Here is a 23,559-nt window from a genome sequence, read left to right as displayed (position 1 = left end):
TCTACATAACACATTATGATTACAAAGTTCACACATATTATGATACTATAGCTCTGTTTTTTATCTTCACAAGAGTCCTGCAAGGTAGATAGTGAAATAATTATTATTTCCATTTATAGATAAGGAAACTGAGGCTCAGAAGGATAAGTGATTTGTCAAAATTACATAGCAATTAATTGACATAACTAGAACTAGAACCCAGGTTGTCTTCCTCTAAATCCAAACTCTTTCCACTATATTGTCCAATATGGCCTCAGAATACTTCTGTAATCTTCTCTTGCCTCTAATCCAATCCTCTCCTGTACTCCTAGATAAATGCCCTATTCACATTTCTACTCTCATGCCCTGGAATGTCGTTCTCCTTACTTTTAGTTTAACTCAAATCCTACTCATCCTTCAAGACTAAATTCAGATCTCACCTTTGTCCCCCCCATAGCCTTCCAAACTTCTTAAAATGCTTAATAAGAATAATAATAGTTCATATGTATATAGGAGTTGGCTCACCAATTTCCTTACCCCCGCAAAACAAATTCCATAAGACGGGTAGAACAGGGATTATTATCCTCTTTTGTTAGAGATTTAATTCAAACAGCATATATTAAGTGCCTACTAGATGCAGAGCAAATAATAATTCATATTTGTATTGCATTTTATGTTCTATAAAGTGCTTTTTACAGAACAATTCTGAGATACTTAGCGCGCGCACACACACACACACACACACACACACACACACACAAAAAATTACTTCAGTTTCACAGGTGAGGAATGGAATCCCAGAGGGGTAAAGTAATTTGCTGAAGATCATACAGCTAATGCCTGGTAGAAATGAGACTTTAACCTAGATTTTCTGACTACCAGTTCAGACTGCTTGGATTTACTAGTTGCTAAATATATAGGTATTTAAGTCTTTTTTCCCAATAGAAAATGATATTATTTATCAGAAAATATTGTACCTCCTAATCACTTACACTCAATTCTATTTTCTTTGTTGGATGCTGCATCTTCATATCTACATAGATATACTAATAGTTTCTGTTCCCATGGACAACTCATGGAAAATGATAAAGTTGAGTCAGGATATCCAGTAGTCATCTCAAATTCAATATATTGAAAACAGAGTTCATTATCTTTCTCTAAAAACTCACTCTTCTGACTTTCCCAGCATCCTTCCAGTCATCCAGAATGAACTCTTGTATCATCCTTAATGCCTTACTCTCCCTTAACCTACACATTACAGCACTTGCCAAATCTTGTCATTCTGATCTTTCCCTGATACACCTCTTTCTCTCCACTCACATGGCCACCGGCTTAGGTGAAGCCTCAAATTACCTCTTGCCTGAACTATTGCAACAATTTTGAACTAGTCTCCCAGCCCCGAGTCTTTTGTACAAAGCAGTTGAGCATAAGTTTGACCTTACCAATTCACTCCCCTGTCCCATTCCAATAAGCATTAAGTCCCAGTGACTCCTTAGTATCACTCAAATGAAATCTAAACTCCTCTGCCTGGCATTTGAAGCTCTTCACAACTTAGTTCCTTCCTATCTTTACAATCTACTTACATATCACTCCCACCCATGCTCTTTATGGTTCAGTAATACTGTCTTACTTGCTGTTCCTCACATATAATACTCTACCACCTCAGTCCTTCTTGTCACAAACCCACTCTTTCATCACTTTACCTCCTGGAATCACTATTGCTCTCAAGACTCAGTTCAAGGACCACCTGCTTTGGGATACTTTTCTTAGTTCCCTGAGCCTTCTCTTTCAAGGTCACTTGAAATTTGATTTGTATGTGTCTCATAGACACTTTTAAATATGTGCCTGCTGCCTCTCCCATTACAGTGAAATCTTGGGGACAGAAACTATTTCATTTTGGTTTTTATATACCCAATTCGTGGTACAGTGCCATAGTGCTTAATAAGTGCTTTCTGATTGATTCATTTCAGACAGTCTATGTTCTTTTTCCTGCTCTAACATTCTATGATTTCATTCATATCTTCTGACACTTTGGCAGCCAATTCCAGACTCCCTTTTCTGTTTTATCTGTGGTGCAACCCCCTCACTCCCCTCTAACCTGTCCCCAAAAGTTGATAGCAGTTATTTCTGAGATGGCCTCCAAAGGTCCCCTAGCAATTTCAAAGAAGAGTCTGAAGAGGAGTTTGACTTTTTGAAGATATGTGACATATGGATGACTCATGGGGTCAGGAGGTAACATATGTTTTGTCCCCTATCCACACCCCAGACCTAGATACAATCTTATGTTCCTATCACCTATATGGTTGGTACCTCACAACTGCCCCTTGAGTGTGGAACACCAACATTGAATCTGCAGGGCTCTACCAGTTCCCCACTTTCCCACCTCCATCTTCAGAGTCTGTCAGCAAGAGTCCATAGCAGTCCACAATAACCAATTTGTGAGCATCCTGCAGCTGTCCCTTGGATGTCGACCACCAACATGGATTCAGCAGGGGAAAGCTCTCCCAATTCACTACCTTCCCCTCCTCCATCTCGAGAGATTGTCAGCAACAGCTGGGTCTGGCACAGCCCCCAGGCATGGCACTAAGCCAAAATAGGCCCACACTGGGGGAGCATCAGCTGGGAGGAAGTCAGGCAGGCAGGCAGGCAGAGGCTTTCTGCTGACTGTGAGACTGCTACAGAACTCTGGGAACTGCTATCTCCCTCACCCAGCAGCTCAAGACTACTCTTGGAACTTTTCTATAGGGAAACCACCTCTCTCTATTATAAACCTCAGAAAGGTGTCTTGAGGATGGTGTCTTGAGCTGTGAGTAGGAATTTGGAGAGGGGGAGCATTGAACCTATCCTCCAATCAGAGAGAGATATGGGTGACAGTTCAAGGAGAAGTTTCTACCTACCAAAACTGAAAAGGAAATGGGTGTTCCTCCAATATCTACCAACTTAGGGTACGATCTAAGATGTCTGGTGCTGAGGAATGGTAGTAGAGAGTGTTATCAGCAATTCTAACCCCTAACTCTAGGGGATACAGCAATTGTCCTGCCTTTCCTCCTGCGGGCAGTGTGAGATCCCTGAAAGTCAGGGAAAGACTCAGTTTTCTCAGTCTAGTTGGACTAGATCTAGGCAACTTAACTTGGAGTTCATGAACCACCAACAGATTGTGAATAGATTTCAAAGGCTCTGGGTTTGTTTTATATTTTGGAAATTGCATTTCCCTTGCAATCTTATTGTTTTAAAATGTATTCTAAAACATTCTGAAAAGTGGTCTATAGGCATCACCAGACTGTTAATGGGTGGTCCATGATCCAAAAAATTTAAGAATACCTGGACTAGTTGACATAATGGATACTGGGAATGGGAAAAGTTCTAGACTTGGAGCTAGGGGATCTGGTTCAAATCCCTCCTCAAACGTTTACTGGTTGTATGACCATGGGGAATTCACTACTTCAGTTTCCTCATTTATAAAATGTAGATAACAATACTTGTACTATCTACCAGAGTTGTTTTAGGAAAATACTTTGTAAACCTCACTGCTACAAAAATTTAAACGAATTTAGAGTCCTTACAATTCGAATGTATTCTAAAGTTATTTTGGGAAAGAGGATTAGTGATTTGTGATTTTAATTGTATAAGGAGTTGTTAGTGAGAAAACTCTCTTCACCATTGGAAACCAGCACCTAGTATTAGAGAATTCTAAAGTTATAGGATGATAAATTTAAAGCAAGAAGAAACCTTAGGGATCATTTAATTTAATCCCTTCATTTTACAGAAGAGAAAACTGACTCAGGGAGATGAAATTATTTGACCAAGGTCATACTGAGAGAAGAGCCAGGATTTAAACACAGGTCCCACCATTACAAATGCAATTCTCTTTCAACTACACTGGATGGTTCTGTCACAACTGTGATCTCTTTTCTCTTTTGTAAGATCCCTTCCAGTTCTCACATTTTATGTTCTATTTTCTAAGGTTTCCTCCAGCGCTAACATTCTATGACTGTATTCTTTTCTTTCTTAAGCTTTCCAATTCTGGCGGTATTAGGGCCTCGGCCAACGGGAAACCCCTTCAATTCCCTTCTACTAGTCTCGACCACACCCGACAAGGCCAGGATAGGATCAGGCCCCCTGAGGTGAATGGAGAAGTGGAGTGGAGAGGGGGGACAGAAAAGATGAATGAACGTAGTACTAGGGGGGTAAGAGGTTCCGTGAAGAAGAGATGAAAAATGAAGGGATTTGGAGTTCTGCTTGGAACAGGGAAAGGGGCGCGGCAGAGGGAGGGAAGGAGGAACGACCAAGAATGCAACCCCCTTCCCAACTCCTCCCTGATCTTTCCCCTCTCCCATCACGTCCCACCATCAACTAGAAGAGGGAGCAGAGTGGGACCAGTGAATAATTGAAGAGGGGAGGAGAAAGGAGGAAGGGGAGGTAGAATAAGAAAAGGAAGAGGAAGGAGGAGGAGAGCGTTTTAGGAGGAGAGGAGGAGGAGGAGCGGGAGAGCAGGAGGAGGAAGAGAGGAGCCATCAGCAAGAACCTCCTCTCAACCACCACCGCCCCCTGCCCCTTCCCCCTCCCCCTCTCTCCCCACGCGGCCGCCCGGAAGTCTCTCCCCGCCTCCTCCTCCGCCAACATGGCCGCGAAGTCGGATGGAGGCGCCGCGGCGGCCGGCCCGGGCCCGGAGGGGGCGGCTGGCGGGGCCCGGGCCGGCTCGGGGCCTCCGGGGGTTCTGGGCACTGGGGCTGGGGCTGGGGCGGGGCTGCTCTCGGTGGGGGGACGGCGGCCCCGCTACAGCCTGTGGGACTGTTGCTGGGCGCTGTGCGCGCTGCTAGTCTTCTTCTCCGACGGGGCCACCGACCTGTGGCTGGCGGCTAACTATTACCTCCAGGGCCGGCGCGTCTGGTTCGGCCTTACGCTGCTTTTCGCGTTGCTGCCCTCCCTCGTGGTGCAGCTGCTCAGCTTCCGATGGTTTGTGTACGACTACTCATCTGCCGGAGCTGGCCCAGGTGCAGCCGCGACCGCCTTCAGCACCAAGGACAGCACCAGCGCTAGCGTCAGCGCCAGCGCCGCCTTCAGCACGAAGGACAGCGGTCCCGGCCCCGGTCCCGCGGTGTCCGCCCCTCCCGCTCTCTCTGGCGCCCGGCGGCCCCGCCGCCGCTGCTGCCGCCTCTGCGTCTGGCTCCTGCAGTCACTAGTTCACGTCCTGCAGCTCGGTCAGGTCTGGAGGTAGGAAAATAAGGAGGTTCCGCGGGATGGGATGGCGTGGCATGGCACTGCAAGAGATGGTAGGGGATGGGATGGGATGGGATGGATGGGATGCGATGGGATGGGATGGGATGGTTTGGGATGGGATGGGATGGTTTGGGATGGGATGGGATGGGCTTGGAGGAAGGAAGAAAAGGTCTGGGAAGGGAGGTTGGAGAGGGCAAAAAATCTTGGGGGGTGGGTGAGGAAGGACGAGACTGATTCATTTCCTTCCCCATATTTCCCAGCCCCACCCTGTCCTCTCTCCTCTCCCTCACCTCCCAGGAGGTCTCCCCTCTGGCCCCGCCTTCATGGGGCAGTACAAGAAGGGGGGCGGGGGTGAGAGAATCACAGTGTCCAAACTGGAAGGACCATCTCAGGGCTTAGGGGCCATCTAGTCAAACACTCTTGTAATGAGGAGAAAATTAAGGCTCAGAAAGGATAAGTGACTTGTGCAAAGTCACACAGCAAGCCTGACAGAGCCATGAGTAAAATCATGAGGCTCTTTGATAGCCTCATTGAATGTCAGAGCTGGAAGATATTTTTACAAAGATAATCTAATCTAACCCCCTCATTTTACAGATAGAGAAATTGAGTCTTATAGTCTTTAAGTGAATGGTCACACACGTAGTAAATGACAGTGAGGACTTGAATCCAATTCTTCTCATTTTAAGATCATTGCCTTTTTGACAGTATCATGCTATCTATAATGTTTGTTCTTATGATGTGAAGAGGGAAATAGGGAAGGACATAGGGATGATAAAGCATTTGGAAAGGGGAAGCTTTGAAAAACAAAGGTGGCAGCAGAACTTGCTATTTCTTTAGCTCCCTTCACCCCCTCAACACACTACCCCCCACACATACCTCCCAGTCTGGAGAGCATTGGGAATGAGTCCTTCTAGCTGAAAAGGTCTCTCTCTGGGTTTGCAATCAGCAGCCAATAATCAAATAGCATTTAATTAATCAGTTAACATTTCTATTCTGTTGCCTTATTTTAGTACCCTATGTCTTTCCTTCCCTTTCTTTTCTTACCTTAAATCCTAGGAAAAGGAATGCTAGAAGAGGAAAGCAGGCCCAAGAAAATAGGCCCACTATTTCAGGAAGGCTTTGCAGGCTTCCTATTCTCCAACTATATTTCTTTCCCTCTGGGCTGAGTTGTTTTAGGGGTCTTTTTTGTAGTGTAGTGCTAAAAGCATAGAATTATCAAGTCAAAAGACTTTGGTTTGAATCCTGACTTTTCCTTTTTCAAGCTGTGAGGTCTTTTGCAAATCTCTTCCCCAATCTGTGCCTTACTTTTCCCCACATACAAAGCAGAGAGACTGAACTAAGTTCTAAGGTCCCTTCCAGCTCCAGCATTCTGTATTCTGAGCAGCTTTTTATATTCTGTGATTAGGACTAGAGTTGGGGCAATGATTCTTCTATCCCACCTCAGTGGGAATTTGGGAACCAATCTTGTCATCTCTCACATCCAATAAGGACAAAAGAAGAATCTCGGTTTAGATTCCATGGGAGGGGAGACTTTGAAGTTTTTCACAGATTTGTTCCAATCCATTCCCTGCTAGTGGAAGTCTTTTGAGCTGAGTTAGATTTAAAAGAATGTTCCCCCAAGCCCTGAAGTCAGGAAAACCTGAGTTCAAATCTGCCCTCAAACACTTAGCATGTCCTGGCTGTGTGACCCTGGGCAAGTCACTTAACCCCAATTGCCTCAGGAAAAAAAAGAAAGAAAGAAAGAAAGAAAGAAAGAAAGGAAAGAAAAAAAGAAAGAAAGAAAGAAAGAAAGAGAGAGAGAGAGAAAGAAAGAAAGAAAGAAAGAAAGAAAGAAAGAAAGAAAGAAAGAAAGAAAGAAAGAAAGAAAGAAAGAAAGAAAGAAAGAAAAAGAAAAGAAGAAAGTTTCCCCCAAAAGGCAATGGGAACCCACATTGAGAGAGAACTTCACTTTAGCAGGACCAAGAGCTGGAGAATACTGTAAGAAGATATCTTCATTCAAAAGAATGAATCTCTAATGATGACTATATCACCCTGTTACCTAGTTAATCCATATAGGCCTCTTAGTAAAGTAAGCTCCTGTCTCATCCTGTTGGGATGAGTCAGGCCATCCTAAGTGCCCTGTACTGACATTGCTTGGGAGAGAGAAAATGCAGACCATTCTGCTGAAAGAAGCACTAAATAAACCAGCAGGCCTGTGTTCTCTGTTAGTGCTACCTCCATTAGTAGCTATGATTATGGACTAGTTCCTTCCCCTTTCTTTAGTTTAGTTTCCTAATCTGTGAAACAGAGCTAACATTTTTACTCTTCATACTTCAGACAGATCTTGTGAGGATCAAGTGAGATAATGGAGGTGAAAGTGCTTTGAAAAGTATAAAGCATCATACAAAAGCAAAGAAGTAGTGTTCTCTGTTTGGCTTGAAAGATAGAACACTGGACTTTGGGGTCAAGGCTTCTGGTTTATGTTCCAGTTGCCTGCTCTTTATATCATTTTGACTGGGTAACCATGCCTCTCTAAGCCTCAGTTTCCCCCATCTGTGACAGAGCCAGTCAACTGCAACTTGGTGAACTTGATCTTCCTCAGACTGGGGAAAATCACTATCCATTTAAAGTATGATTATTATTATTATTAGCCTGACACATAAAAATAATCAAGTCTATATTCAGGAACCAATCTACATTTATCTTTCCCTTGACTGAGTGGACAGATGGAGAGAGATATTTTTAGATACTGAAATGGTAATTTCCTATTCTTGGTAACCAAAGCTCAGTTCCCTCTGTCCATCAGCCTAAGTCCTATATAACTGGCCTTTACTCTCTAGCAACTTCAAGCTACACTCCTTCCTCTCCTTTCAGAACATCCTTATGATGAGCTACCTCGCTGCCTTCTTTGACCAGCCAAAAATGTCCTCAAAAAGAGCTAGGAATAAATGAACAGAGGTGATAGCTTCAATTTGACAGTTATTAAGCACCTAGGCACTGTGCACCTACGTACATTGCACAAGGCAATGAGGATACAAAGAGAAAAAAAACTCCCCTTCCCTCAATGACTTACCTTTTATTTGGGGGCAGGAAGGCATACAACACATATATAAGTGAAAATATAAAATACAAAGTAATCAAGAGGTAGAGAAGATTAAGAATTGGTCAAATTGGGAAAAATCTTATATAGAAGGTAGCACCAGAATAATACAGTGGATGGAAGACTAAGACTGGAGATAGCCACTCTGATGGCAGAATCGAAATGAGTTCCAAAAGAACCAGCAGTGAGGATCAGGTATTTCTTTTTCTGGGTCTCAATGTCTTCAGTAAAATGAAGAAGTTAGACTGAATTCCTTAGGTCTCTTTTAGATCTGGCATTCTATAGTTCATATTTAACTCAAACTTCTATGTTCTAAGATATCTTTCAGTTTTTGCATTCTGTGTCTTTTCTTCCAAGGTTCTTTCAACTCTGACATGCTAAGATTTAGCGACTGATTCTAAGAAAGTAGATGGAAGTCAGCGATTGGGTTGTTTTGGGAGGTTGAGAGAGGAAGTTAGGTAGCACAGGGGACCAAACAATATGGCTTAAAAGTTCCTATTCCTAAGTGAAAACTAGAAGTCAGGAAGCTTGAGTTCTACTCTTAACATTTCTACTAACCAACAGTACTTTAGTTAATTTACTTCTCTTTTCTAAAAGACTCAGTTTCCTTCTCTAAAAATTGATGAGGCTGAACTATACCCTTTATTTTACAGATGAGAACCCCAAAAGCCTTAGAGATGAAGTAGAGGTCACACAGATAGTAAGTGAAAGAACCAGGATTCAAAGCTCTTGTCTCTGATTCCAACTGATTCTGGAATTCTATGACTAACTTCAGGTAGTTTATATCAGTTCCAGGGTAAGACAGTTGAGCTGTCCTCTCCATTCCCACCTCCTCCATCTTACTCTTGATTGCCTTCCTGGTTGGGCAAACCTGAAGTCCTCAGGCTATGTACAAGGCAGTACCAGCCTGTGGATGTAACTAAATGAAGAAAAATCCCGAGTAAGGTAACAGAATCTACTCCTGGAGTGTTGGGGTAAAAGTTTATATGTGGAATTGTACTGACATAAATGGTTACTTTTCTTACTTTAATCAAGTCATGTTTACCTCTCTGAACCTCAGTTCCTTCAAATGTAAACTAGGATCATAGAACTTAGAGCTGGACGGCATCTTAAAGATAATCTAATTCAATTTTTCATTTTTTGAGATTTAGCAAAGTTAAGTAAGAAGGTTACTCAGATAGTAATTAGCAGGGTTGGAAATGGAAATCACATTTTCTGACTCTAAATTTGTACTCTTTCCATTACCCAAACTAACTATACTAAGTGCACTTACAGGGTTATTGTGGGGACACTGCTTTGTAAATCTACAAAAATGTCAATTATTATTGTTGCCGTCTTCAGGATTTACTGACTGGAAAATTCCCCACCTGCCCTGGTCAGAGATGCTACAGAGGTCCAAGAGGATCTCCTGACTCATACCTTACAATTAAACATTATACAATAACAATTAGTATATTATCATTAATAATTGTTATTATAGCATTATGCAATTAAAAATCACACTGTCTTATCACTTACTTAGGATGTTCAAATCATGAAACTCAAAGCTGATAAGGATCTTGGAGATCATTTGTTGTGCACACATCATTTTACAGAGGAATAACCTGAGACCAGGAAAGGCAAAAAGACTTACTTGCCAAGGTCACATTGATAGCAAGTGGCAAAGCAATATTTGAACTCATGTCTCCTAAGTCTAAATTCATTTTTCATTGCTCTATGATTTAGGACAAGCACCTTTTCCTCACCAAGTGTCAGTTTCTTCATCTGGATAATGAGGTGGTTAAATTAGATGGTCTCTAACTGGAAGACATTTTGTTCTCGGGAATTCTCCTTTGCAAATCTCAAAGCATTCTTCCTGAATAGAGGCTACCCCCTTCCTAAATGGCAGCCTCCTTCACTCAGTTTCTTGGGTTCTCTTTTTTCTCTGGCTGATACAAGAGCATGAGTCGGAGCTGGGAAATGGATCCAGGCACCCATATGCTCAGCTTATGAGTCTCTCTTCTGCCTCCACTCTAGGGAATGTAAAGCCAATTAAGCCAGTAACTCTATACCTGACCTTTAGGACAGAAGGACTTCTTGCTGAGGATTTATCTTTTGCTAATCTTCAGCTTTCTCCTGAGTGGACTGTTAACCTAATAAGTATAATTTACTAAGCCCATTAGCAAGAAGGGATTTTGCAATAAATTCTATCAAGGACCTCTAGATCCTTGGACTCTTTCTAGTAATTTCTGAGACCTCCCAGCATCATGAGTAGGAACTTCGTTAAAGAAGGAAAGACTGTATTTTAAGTCATCAAGTCTGGATTTAAATCCCAGCTCTGCTCTTAATACCTGTAGGACCCTAGGCAAGACCCTTTTCCTCTCTAGACATGAGTTTCCTCTTCTGTAAAAAGGAGAGTGTTAGATTCTAAGATTTATAATCTCTAAGTGCTCTTCTAGCTCTAAATCCAATGGCCCAGTAGTGCAATGCAAAGAATTCTGGTCAGCTCAGGAGAATTGGATTCTGGTCCCAGCTTTGCCGTTACTGGATCTATGATCATGGAAGTCACATAAAAGGATTAGAATCCTGGGTAGATGGTAATAGAGTAGAAGAATGGTCATTTTGACATCCTTTGTTGTTGTTGAGTCATTTTTCATTCATGTCTGACTTCATGATCCCCTTTGGAATTTTCCTGGCAAAGATCCTAGTTAGTCATTCCTTTCTCCAGATCATTTTACAGATGAGGAAACTGAGGCAAACAGAGGCTAAGTGACTTGCCCAGGGTCACACAGCTAAGTAGTATCTGAGGTCAAATTTGAACTCATGAAGGTGATTCTTCCTGACTCCAATGCTGGCACTCTAGCTACTTGATTATATTAGCCCTTGACTATATTAAGGACAAGATACTAGGTCCTCAGTGAGAGAGTGGGAATAGGGAATATGAATAGGTTAGGTGTTAAGTTGGATAATAAGACTGCTAAAAAATGGAACTAGAGAGTGAAGAATTTCTAACAGAACAGTTTCTGGTCTGGGAAAGAAGCTAAAGTCCATGTATATTGATTAGACAGATTCTTAGAAACCTGGCACAGAGCCCTACTCACCAGTCCAAAGGTACCTAAGAAGTCCCTAATCCAAACTCCCCCCACTGTAGGGATCCCTCTACAGCTTCCCCAAGAGTTGACTTTCCAGCTTCAGTTTGAACACTGGTATTCAAACACAAACTCATTTCTAATCAAGAGCATTTTAAATCACTACTTGTTAAAACATCCAGATTCATTGTTGAGGTCTTCTTAATATCTCTGTTGAGAAGGGCCTCTCTTGTGAAGAGCCTCCAAATTCTGACACATCGCTCTGGATACTTCCATCCACACATGTACATCTTACTTTGTATTGTAACTTTTGTGGGGGATGTGGGAAAAGAGAAAATGAGGAAAGATGAAGGTAGTAAATGGGGAAGTAGAAAATAACAGAGCCCACCTTCAGAGAAATCTTTATAGTATTTTCCCCACAACTTTGAAAGACAGAAATTATAAGTATGATTTATTTTTCTTTGCTACCAAAGAAAAATGAGACCTACAGATGGACTGAAAGGGACTTTAGAGATTTCTAGCCTATTCCCTTATTTTACTGTTAAGGAAACTTGGATCCAGAGAAGGCCAGTGATTTGCTTAAGAACACAGAGGCATAAGTAACAGAGTTGGAGTTTGAATCTAGGTCCCTTAACACCAAATCGATCTTTTCATCTTGCCATGATTGGCTAGTTATTGTCTTTCATTCTCAAAAAGAACCAAAATGACATCACTATGTTGGAATCAAGGTACTGTATGTATGATTGTGGCTGATCAGACCAATATGAGCTTGGAAGGCTCTACCACAGGTCAGGCACAAATAATCCATAAAATAAGATAATAATAATAGTCCTGTCATGATACTATGACCATAATCACAGAGCTAGTATATAGAAGGACCAGGACTAGAACCTGAGTCTTTGGATTCCAAATCTAGTTCTCGTTCTACTTAAAAGGGAACTTGGTACCCACAAGAAAAAAGACTATTGCCAAAAGAAATCTTTTACTCCGGGACACCTAGTCTGACACCCTCATTTTGTATGTGGTGAAATTCAGGTTCAAGAGAGGGAGAATGAGTTGGCAGAGGCCACATGGTCAATAGCAGAGCTAGAACAGAACCTGGGTTTCCTGATTTTCAGGCCATGGCATCCTGAGGTAAGTGAAGGGTAGAGTTTGGGAGTTAAGGGATGGCAAGATAAGGCTTAGGCATGTAACCTTTAAAAATATATACTGAGATTTACTGAGATTATAGACTCAAAGAATGACAGAATTGGAAGGAATCTTAGAACCCATTTAGGATTTCTTATTTCTTTTTGTATTCCCAGTACATAATACAACATCCAGTTTATAGTAGGTGCTTAACAAATGTTTCTTGATTCATTCGTTCTATTTTCTGATTAAAAAGAAAAATGAAGTGACATACTCAGAATCATACATCAAATCAGTGACAAATTGGGACTAGAACCCAGGTCTCCAGAATCCTAGATCAAGAATATTTTTATTGCAAAACACCAGTGATTTTTTTCTGAGCTCCAAAGGGTTAAATTGATGAGTGGCCTCCCTTAAACTCAAATACTTTGTAGTTTGCAATATGCTTCTTTCCATATTATTAGGCTATAAATTCCTTGAGAGTTAGGATTTTTGTATTCCTAGTACCAAATACCGGGCCTGAAAATAGTAAGCACTTAGTAAATGTTTATGAAATTGATTTTATCCAACAAAATATTATTAAGTGACTCTTGTGTCCAAATTCCATGCTGATTACTTTGGGAGGAAGGATGTGTGTGATGTTTAAATAAAACCCATGGAACTGACTTTGTCGAGCTTAGTCTAGTAGAATTGAAGTTAACAGATGGAAATGAAGACCCAGACAGGGAAAGAGACTTGGCTGAGAGTGTGCAGCAAGTCTGGGAGGGGGAACTCAGAATCGTGCTAGAGCTATGAAGGTAACTATACAATGATGGGCAAGTCACATAATGTGAAAGAAGCTCAATTTTCTTATCTGTAAAATTGAAATAATAATGTCTATGGTATCTAACTTATAAGGTTTTTGTGAGGATCAAATTAGATGATGTATATAGTCTTTTGCAATATAAATGCCAACTTTTATTATCTAGTCTCTTTCCTATCCCCACCATCAACACCATTTTACAGAAAAGGAAGCTGTGGTTCAGATAAGGTTTGTGACTTGCCTAATGTCACATAGCTCATAAAATAGCAGAGCCAACATTCACATTCAAGTCTTTCATTGCCAATCCTAGTGCTTTTATACTATTACTCAGCACACTGCCACTCCCAGCTCAAATTCTGGTCTTACTCTTAGACAAAGAATTGTGGTCTTTAGAGCTTAGAGGCCAGTTCTGTCTCCTCAGGATGTCAGGAGAATAAGATAATCAGGAATTTTTCCCCTTGAGCACTCAAATTTTAGAGGAAACTGACAAATTTCCAGGTTTTCAGCCATTTAGAAACAACTGAGTTTAGTAACTCATTAGTGAGAATAATAAGTTAAAATAAGTCATTAGATGCTGTACTCAAGTAAGTTCCTCTGTGACTTCAACCTGCTCTTTTCACACAATTAAAAAAAAAAGAGAGAGAATTAGTTTTTAAAAGTTGATTTGATGACATATTTCATGCTGATTGCCACTGGCACAAAGATGATTAGTTAACAGCTCTGTTTCCTTTTCACCTACCTAGATGGGTATCTAGTGAGTCAAGAGGTAAGTGATTACAATTAAGTTATTTGCTGACACTGATGTCTTGTTCTACTGCCAATATCAGGAACATGAACTCCTCCAAGAAAGCAAGAAAGGCTTACTTGATTTATATCATTTTAGTAATGTAAATGAGGAATCTAGGCTCTTAAAAGGAGCAGTAGGAGCAGCTAGGTGGCACTGTGGATAGAGCACCAGCCCTGAAGTCAGGAGGACCTGAGTTCAAATATGGCCTCAGACACTTAACACTTTCTGGCTGTATGACCTTGGGCAACTAACTTAACCCCAATTGCCTCAGCAAAAAAAAAAAAAAAAAAGAGGGGGGGATAGGAGATAGAGGTGAAGGAGAGAGAATGTAGTCCCTCCCCCAGCCAGGATTAGAAGATCCTAGAGGCTTTGAGTAGAAGTATGTAGTATCTCATACTGCAAGGAGAAATTCTAGAGCTTGTAGCAACAGTTGAGAGGACAGATGTGCCAGGAAGAGTCTCTAATTCACCTTATTCTCCACTCAAAACAATCTTATCCTCCTTATTGACTCCTTAGGACTCCACAGCAGTATTCTTCTAAACATAGGCAAAGGGACTCTGTATATGTTTGTTTGGGAGCAGGAGAGGGAAGGTTTGACATGGGATCCCAGAAGGACAATCATGATGTGGGGAATAAGCTTATTCTATGGGCCATTTCTCCAAGAAGAAAAGCAGTGGACTTTAGACACTGACCTTCTGATCTACCCTTCTGGAGATAGATCTTGTGGCAAACTCCAGAAGAAGGAACTAGCCTATCCTTCTTTTTGGAGGTATTAAGAGAAAGTTTCATATCAGAGCATGACTAATCATAATCATAAAACTACAGAAAAATAGAATGCAATACAGTTAGAATGTGATATGATTAGAACCAGATGTGAGAGCAAACCAGTAGATTTTTGCCTAGGCAGAAAACAGAAGACGTGGGAATGCAGGAAACTCAGAACTTGGGACCTAATGATCACTTAGTCTAGCTCCTGAATTTTATAGGGCCCATTAGTTGAGATACTTAGAAGAGATGATCCAGGCTACATAATGATGACCTAGGCTACATAATGATCCAGGCAACTAGAGGGCACCTTAAAGCACAGAGCACTGGGGCCAGAGTCGGGAAGACTCATCTGCCTGAATTCAAATGTGATTTCAGATACTTCCTAGTGGTGTGACCTTGGGCAAGTCACTTAACTCTGCCTCAGTTTCTTCATCTGTAAAATGAGCTGCAAAAGGAAATGTCAAACCATTCCAGTGTCTTTGTCAAACAAAGCTGGAGTAGGGGGAAGTCAGACCTGAAAACAACTGAAAAACGACAAGGTTCCTTCCAGCTCACTCCTACCTCTCTGCTCTCTGACCCAGAAGCTGAGGGGCTGCCTCTCGTTTGGCCCATAGCTTTAGATTCTTTACTTCCAACTATATTGGATCCCACTCCTCTCTGTTCCACAGGACAGGCTTGCAACAGTCATTTTCTCATGTTTGCACAGTTTTGGCATAGCTAGGATGTTTTCTGGAGAGAGAATTAGGACCTTCTAGGAGAAGAATTTTTAGCCTGAATCTGTTAGGATGAGTTAGGAAGGGGGGGAAAACACCTCATGGAGAAGGACACATGCAGAATCTCCCAGAGACTGACAGATGGAGAAACCAAGGATGTGAGAGACACCCAAACAGAGGGACCCACAGTTGGAAGGGGGTGGAAGGAAGAACAGCCAAGCTCAGGCCTACAGACTGACCTAATACAGAATGGGGTGGGGGCTTTGGTGGGACAGGGATGGTAAAGTCAGGACCTCTCACTGAGAGACTCCCATCTGCTCACAGAACCCCCTCCCCTTCATGCCCCAACTGAATCCTGCCGCCTTCTCTCAATGATGATGATGATGAAGAGAAGCCTGGCATAGGCATTGAGTGGAAAGAAGGCCAGCCTTGGACCTAGGTTTGAGCCCCTGCTTCAGAGGTCTGTGCCATTGAGCCTCATGTCTCTAGAGAATAATCAGCAACACCATCAAAATTCACATTGTCATTGGGCTTTTCATTTTTAAAGCATCTTCCTCCACACAGCATCCCCAAGGACCAGGTAATACAAGTATTCACATTGCTGTTTCATAGAGGAGGATACTGAGGCTCAAAGTGTTTCAGTCACTTGTCCAATGTCACACAGATAGTAAATACTGTAGCTAGGAGTCAAACAGGGTAACAATATTGAACATTTATGTAGCACTTGAATATCAAGCACTATGCTAAATATCTCATTTGATCTTCACAACAATCCTATGAGATAGGTTCTGTTATCATACTCATTTTAGAGTTGAGGAAACTGAAGCAGAGAGAAGTTAAGTAACTTGCCCAGAGTCACACAGCTAGCAAGTGTTTAAGGTCAGATTTGAACTCTGGTCTTTATGACTCCAGACCCAGCTCTATCCACTGCCCCAAGGCTGGTGAATCTCCTTCAGCTTTTTTTGCAGAGTTCCAGAGCAACTGAGATTCGCCAAAATGCTCCCTCCTACCCAGGGATTGAATCCAGGGAAACTTGCTCTGCTCTGAATTTAAGGAATTCATCAGCCAATCTAGCCTCAAACAAAGTGGTTATGATGGTGGCTATGGATGTTTTCTATTATGATTCTGTGATGGCGAGAATTCCAAAGAAATCAGAGATCTTAAAATTTTTTAGCTTTCCCTTCCTCCCTGGGAGGCCAAGAGGTGTCCAAAATTAATAGATCTCCCTCAGCTAGGGGAGAAATGTAGGAAATGTAGGAATTATGTAAATGTAAAAAGTTATATAAAAATGTAGGAAGTGGAGCATTGTAATGTAATGTAATAGGACAAGAACTGGGAGTGTGGAGGACTGAATTTTACTTCCCTGTTTAGCTTTGAACCTGCTAAGTATGGGCCTTTTTCCTCTGTTGTAAAAGGGGGTAATAATCCTTTTCTATCTCTCTCATAGGCTTGTTTAAGAGAAACACTGTAAATTAGAAAGTCCTACAGAAATAGAGGCTATTTATAATCCATCTGTCCCTAATTCACAGTGTATCATCTTGGGCAAGACTAGCATCTCTCTGAGCCTTTGTCTCCTCACTTGTTCAGGGAATGGGTACAATACCACTTGCCTTCCCCAAGCCCCACCCTCATCCCCACTATCCCTACACAGGGTTGTTATGGGGAAAGAGTGTCACAAACCCCAAAGATCTATCAAAAAGCATGAACTATTTCTCCTTTCTGAAGGTCCAAGATGTACTGGCTCCATACAGAGTTAGTTACAGAAGCCTCAAGCCCTGCATTCCAAGAGGACCTCCTAGATATAGAATGACAGTTCAGACAGATGGCATACTCCCCCACAAAGCCCCACACATGGAGTGCAAACCCAAAAACGCTGGGCTCTTCCATCCTTTGATTTTCTCTTGGCAGACATTTCAGTTTCTTGCTTGGGTGAGATTAGCTGGTCAGTACAGGGGCAAGGGGGGGTGGGAATCCATATCTTTTTTCTCTTCTAATCATATAGAAGGGGCTTTCTTTTTTAGAGGATGCAGTCTTAAAGAAGGGATCCAGCTGGGAGTTGGGGATTAGTGGCAAAATGAGTAACTGTAACTCACCTCTTGGGCTGGGGAGAGAAAGACAGGGAGACAGAGAGGAGAGAGATGGAAAGAGGGGGTGAGAGACACAGAAAGAGAAGAGAGAGGAAGGAGAGAGGGGCAGAGGCAGAGACAGAAAGAGAAGAGAGAGAAGAGAGGGAAAGAAGACAGAGACAGCGAAGAGAGAGACAGAGGGAAAGACACACAAAGAGAGACATTGAGAGGGAAAGACAGAGAGAGAAACAGGAAGGGAGGGAAGGGGGAGGAGAAGGAATCTTGTGTTTGTTGGGTTCGAATCTTTGCTTTGCCCTGCACATTCTGCACTTCTCTGGGCCTCAGTTCTTCTTCCATGATATGGGGTGAGAACACTTGCCCTGCGCTGGCTCACTGGGGTGCTTTGAGTGGTTTGTAAACCTTAATGTGCTATAGAAAGGGAAATCATTGCTCATATGATTATTTTACTGTGTCTAGGACTGGCTTGAATGAAGACAGGAGGCAGAGCAGGTGGGTGGGGGCAGAGGAGGCTTGTCAGGAGGTGATCGATGCTGGTGGGTCTGGGAGCTGGTCCCAGGCCCTCCTTCGATCCTCACCCTGACTGAAGCCAGGCAAACAGATGGCACTCCGGGCCTTCCATTGGGACCCCCCTCCCTTCTTCTCCAGCCCCTCCTTCCTCCTCCCCAGGCCTTGTTCACAGTAGGACCAGCTGCTCTCTTCTTCCTGTAGGAGCCTGGAGCTGCAGGGAGTAAGGAAGAGGGGAGGGGGACAAAGGCTGCCAGGCTGGGTCGGCTTCTTGTAAATAATGACCGCTTGTCCCAGGGTCCCTGGTGGCAGGCCTGGAAGTCCCCAAGGCTGCCGAAGGTGAGGCCTGAGGGACCCTCAGTGTGGGGTGGGGGTGGGGTGGAGACAGAGGATGTGGGGGAGGGAGCCTGGATGTTCTCCAGAGAATACTGGGCCAATCCCAGCTTCCTCAATATCTCCTGCTTAAACTGCTCCTTCTGCTCCCCCAACCTGATGCGCTTCTGAGTCAGCATTGAGCTGTGGTCCTAGATCGAAGCCAAAAAGTAGAGCCCACTGTGATGGGAAGAGTACCAGGCATGGCTTCAGGAGAGCTGAATGAGATCCCAGAGGAAGTTTTGATCTGACTAGCCATGGGACCGTGGGCAAAGGAATTCATTTCTCTGGGCCTCAGTTTCTTGGTCTGTAAAACAGACTAAGAGGTTTGTGGATTACCTCAAGATCCTTGAATTTGTATGGGAAAATTTTTGCATCTTTATTTTCATTAACTTCTAACTGAAATTTAGCATTTATTTCCATGATGAATGTAGGAAGCAAACATTATTATCCTGAAAAGGTGCCCATAAGCTTCTGAAGACAAATCCATATACAAAAATGGTTAAGAAATGCTGGACTAGATTAACCTTAAAATCTTCATAATGTGACAAGAGGAGTACTGGATTTAGTCATGAAGTGTGGGTTTGGAGCCTAACTAGCAGTGATTTAAGGCAAGATTCTAAATCTTTCTCTGAGACTCAGTTTCCTGTCCTGTAAAAAGGGGAAAATCATCCTTGGTTCCTAGGAGTATTGAGGACAGTGCTTTGTAAACCAAAAGGTATTCCAAAGAGAGCTGTTATTACTGAGGTCCCCATCCCTCTCTCCAGGGCAGTGTCTTCTGGGAGTTATCTCCTACTCCTTGCCTTTCCACCTGGCTGGGAGGAAATCCCCAGCCTTAGGCATGGCTGGGGGCTGGCAGCTCTAGGCAGCTCCTGTCCCTCCCCGCCCCAGACACACACACCTGCCCACTGTCCCATCTTCCCCAGGTACCTCCGGGCCATGTACCTGGGTCTGCAGAGCCGCTGGCATGGGGAACAACTGAGGCGCCACTTTTACTGGCGCATGATGTTCGAGAGCGCCGACATCAGTATGCTGCGCCTACTGGAGGCCTTCCTGAAGAGCGCCCCACAACTTGTGCTACAGCTCAGCATCATGGTCCTCCAGGGACACATCGAGGCCCTGCAGGGTGAGGGCCTAAGGCCTCCCTCCCCCATCTTCCTCCTTTGCACCCTGTCCTGAGCCCCCAGCTCCTTACCCTAAGACCTCCTCTTACCACTGACATCCCCCTGGGGGTTCCCAACCCCTCCCAGAGGGGGAATCTTGTCCCATCCCTCATCCCACAGTTTTCCTCTCCCAGCCACTCTCACCCTGGGTTTCCCTCAGCCCCCTCACCACCCATCCCTCACCTGAGGGGTCCTTCTCCCCATCCCTTACCACTCCCTCACCTTTCAGCTCCTGACTCCTCTTCCCTCCTCTAGCCCCTCATCCCAAGCTCCTTTGTTCCTCCCAGTCCTTCTCTGGGAGATCCCTTGGCTTGGGAGACTCCTTAGCATCAGTGGTGACAGGGATTTGTGGCTGAACACCCCAAAGTAGGTCAGGGCACTTGGTCATTCTTCTGAGATCTGGCCAAGGACCTTCTCCTTCTCCTTGATGTTCACCCCTCTGTCTTTTTCTCTGTCTCATTCTCTTTCTCCCCTGCCCATGCCCTAGACCTGCCAGGGGGGCCCTTGGGATCCTCTGGCTGAAAGGACTACGTGGCTCCTGTCCTAATCTTCACAAAGCCCTGTGGCCCAGGAGCAAAATCACCCACTTGGGGTCAGTTTAAGTGATCCCAGGCCAGATCGAAGTGTCCCTCCTGCCTTCCAGTTCACTGGATCATCCAGGCCTCTCTCTGTTCTAGCTCTTATTTTCTGCACAACCTTTGACTGGCTCCTACCCATCTCCTTCCCTCCCCTCACTCTTCTCTCATCTCCGTCTTTATCCTTTGCTATTCTTCATTCTCTTAGTTTCTTCCCCTCTCTTTTCTCCTGTCCCATCAACAGCCGCCAATGCCTTCTTCTAGTTTCCCATATGCTTCTAATCTCGGAGATCCAGAGCTCCCTCGCCCTGATCCCAGCTACCTCAGGTCCTGCCTCACACCCCTCTCTTCACTCTCAAAACCCCCCTCTCCTCCTGCACCAGCCCATCCATCCATTTCTCTGTTCCTCAGTCCTTGAGGATCTCATTATCTCCATAGGAGTTTCCCTGCAGGAATTCCACTCTGCTCTCAGGATGAAGATGTCCTGAGGTAAGGGGAGGAGAAGGAGGTGTGAGAGAAAGGAGTCAGAGGGCCTGGGTTTGAATCCCAGTTTGACCTTAGCTTTCCCATCTATAAAATGAATAGGTTGGACTAGTGACCGTTTAGCTCCAAATCTAGGGTTCTATGACCTCTTACCCTAACTGCTCTCAGAGACCCTAACCCTGACCCTTATCCCCACCCCAACCCCTACCACCTGCCTCCTGTCCTTCTCTCTCCTCTCAGAGACCCTGCCCCTAACACTGAGCCCTCCTCCCTCCCTCTCACCGCCTCCCTCCTCCCTCCCTTCGGAGACCTCGCCCTATCCTTAACCCTGGCCCCTTCCCCCGCCCCTCCCACCTCTGGCCCCTGTCTCCACAGGTCTCTCCGCCTCGGCCTCCTTGGTGTCTCTGGCCTGGATCATTGCTTCTTATCAGAAGGTGCTCCGGGACTCCCGGGACGACAAGCGCGCCATGTCCTACAAGGGGGCCGTGGTCCAGATCCTCTGGCACCTCTTCACCATTGCCGCACGGGCCCTGGCCTTCGCCCTCTTTGCCAGCGTCTTCCGGCTCTACTTTGGCATCTTCATTGTCGCCCACTGGTGCGTCATGACCTTCTGGGTCATCCAGGGGGAGACGGACTTCTGCATGTCCAAGTGGGAGGAGATCATCTACAACATGGTGGTGGGGATCATCTACATCTTCTGCTGGTTCAACGTTAAGGAGGGCCGCAGCCGCTGCCGGATGTCCATCTACTACTGCATTGTCCTGGTGGAGAACGTGGCCCTGACTGGCTTCTGGTACTACAACCACAACTTCCCCACCGACTTCAGCGCCTTAATCATGGTGTGTGTGGTGGCCGCCAGCTATGCCCTGGGCATCTTTTTCATGCTTGTCTATTATTGCCTCCTGCACCCCAACGGGCCCATGTTTGGTCCCCAGGCTCCCGGGGGCATCTTTCCAAGACCATGGGCCTGGCCCTTGGCCCCCCCTCCGTGCAGTTCCAGTCCATCTCCTTCCCCAGGTGGAAACGGGATGGGGTTCCTGGGCCGGACGTGGGGTGCCAGCTGTTTCAATCCCCCAAACCCCAGCCCACCAGTGGCCCGCACTCCCCGGACAGAGGGGCCTGTGATTCGAATAGACCTGCCCCGAAAAAAGTATCCGGCATGGGATGCCCACTTTATAGACCGCCGGCTCCGTAAGACCATTCTGGCACTTGAGTATTCATCCCCAGCTACCCCCCGCTTGCAATACCGAAGCATGGGGGCCTCCCGGGAGCTACTGGAGTATGAGACCACAGTATAGGCTGCTCCACAACCGTCAGGGTTGGGGGATAAGGGGTATGGCGGCTCCACTCCCCTAAACCAGTCAGTGTTGAGCTTAGGGTTTCAAGGGCCGTTGGTCTAAGGGTGACAGGGAGGGGAACATGACGACCCCAGTCAATGGAAATCCTCTTCCCCTCTCCTTTGCAATTTTTTGGGTGAGTTCATTGGCACTAATGCACTGTCCCCTGCTCTAATATACCCTCCCAGTCATCAAACTCCCTGGGATCCAGGGGCCCCAATTTTTAACCAGGCCCAGAGTCTTCTCTTCCATATGGCATTTCCCGCCCACCACCAATGCCATCACCTCTGATGAACGAAGGCAGAGAGGCTGTGGGTTCCATTAGCTGAAATACAATTCTCTGTGGGGTACTGTGGATACCTAAAGGACCTAGGCAGCGCGGTCTAGATGAATGACAAAGAATCTAGGGTGAGAGCTTGGCTCGGCTGAGCTGCTGGACGAGTTGTGTCCCCTCTCTGGGTACCAGGTTTTTTTGCTGCAAAATGAGAGGGTTTGATCAGATGATCCTTAAGGTCCTGTCCAGCTGTGACAGCCTTTGAATGTCTGTGGGACCTGAGATCTGGATGTGGTAACATATGGCATCTTGAACTTCCAGACACCATACGGCGTCTGGGCTGAGCTGAACTCCTGAGGTCGAGGGGACCGGCCAGGATGAAGGGTTTAGTTTTGGAGTTGTTCAAAGGCCAGATTCCCAAGATCAAACTCCTAGATTTGGAAAAGTTAAGGCTTTGGGATCATAGCAATTAGAAGATTCATCTAGTGAACCCCCTCATTTTGTAGGCAAGGGAAATGAAGCCCAAAGAAAGGAGGTTACCTGCCCTATTGACTTGGAAATTTGAATGCAGGTCTTCTGGCTCCAGCATCCAGTATGTCCAACATATACAATAATGCTCTCCATCTACCAGAGCATAAGGGAATTTCTGGAATATTGTCTGGGAAATGTTCTGAGTCTACACACTTTTTTGTTCTAGATTCTGTTATGCAGGTTCTAGATGCCTGTCTGTAGGAGAGCTCTAGGGACAGTGTGTCTGTGAGACCTGTTTAGCATTGTAATTTTTCCTTTCAGGATCTGTTGCTGAAGTCTTGACCTTGTTCTTATTGAGGGGTCTTAGGATAAGGAAACCATATTTGAAAAACCTTTGGAAGATTCTAGGGTTTAAAGTTCACAGAAGGCTCTAACTTCCTGACCACTCTGTGACTTCTTTGCCATCAAAAGGGGAAAATATGATTTTTAAATTATTGGGAATTTGAAAAACAAATTATGAAGGATATAAATTCTGTTTATGGGAAACTCAAGCTTTGGGGAAATGACAGGAATTTCTGGTTCTCAGCCAGGCTCACAGCTGTAGCCCCTGCCCTGAGGTACTTGGGAAATGACTCCTTTGACGTTGGGACAGATGAAGCCCAGGGTCCAATAGTAATCTCCCGAGGCTTTCGGACAGAGGGAGTCAGATCTGGGGCAACCTCAGGGTATTCCTTGGGAAGGAAAAAGAA

General features: G+C 44.6%; 1 protein-coding gene across 1 annotated transcript; it reads left to right on the top strand.

The window, feature by feature from the left end:
* The first annotated feature begins 1,748 nt into the window (after positions 1-1,748).
* XKR7 (XK related 7) lies at positions 1,749-22,232 on the top strand. The gene is made up of 3 exons (XM_023507343.2): positions 1,749-5,193; positions 19,434-19,633; positions 21,104-22,232. The coding sequence occupies exons 1-3, from the start codon at positions 4,601-4,603 to the stop codon at positions 22,024-22,026; spliced, it is 1,716 nt and encodes a 571-aa protein (XP_023363111.2). The 5' UTR covers positions 1,749-4,600; the 3' UTR covers positions 22,027-22,232.
* The last annotated feature ends 1,327 nt before the right edge of the window (positions 22,233-23,559 follow it).

Source organism: Sarcophilus harrisii, chromosome 2 (genome assembly GCF_902635505.1).
Source record: "Sarcophilus harrisii chromosome 2, mSarHar1.11, whole genome shotgun sequence".
Taxonomy (NCBI): Eukaryota; Metazoa; Chordata; class Mammalia; order Dasyuromorphia; family Dasyuridae; genus Sarcophilus; species Sarcophilus harrisii.
This window is presented reverse-complemented; position numbering and strand designations above follow the sequence as displayed.

Excerpts from the sequence above, each read along its gene's own strand:
- XKR7 (XM_023507343.2), top strand. The coding sequence starts at position 4,601 with ATGGCCGCGAAGTCGGATGGAGGCGCCGCGGCGGCCGGCCCGGGCCCG. Across the intron at positions 5,194-19,433 it reads CAGCTCGGTCAGGTCTGGAG|GTACCTCCGGGCCATGTACC; the intron begins GTAGGAAAATAA and ends CATCTTCCCCAG. Across the intron at positions 19,634-21,103 it reads ACACATCGAGGCCCTGCAGG|GTCTCTCCGCCTCGGCCTCC; the intron begins GTGAGGGCCTAA and ends CTGTCTCCACAG.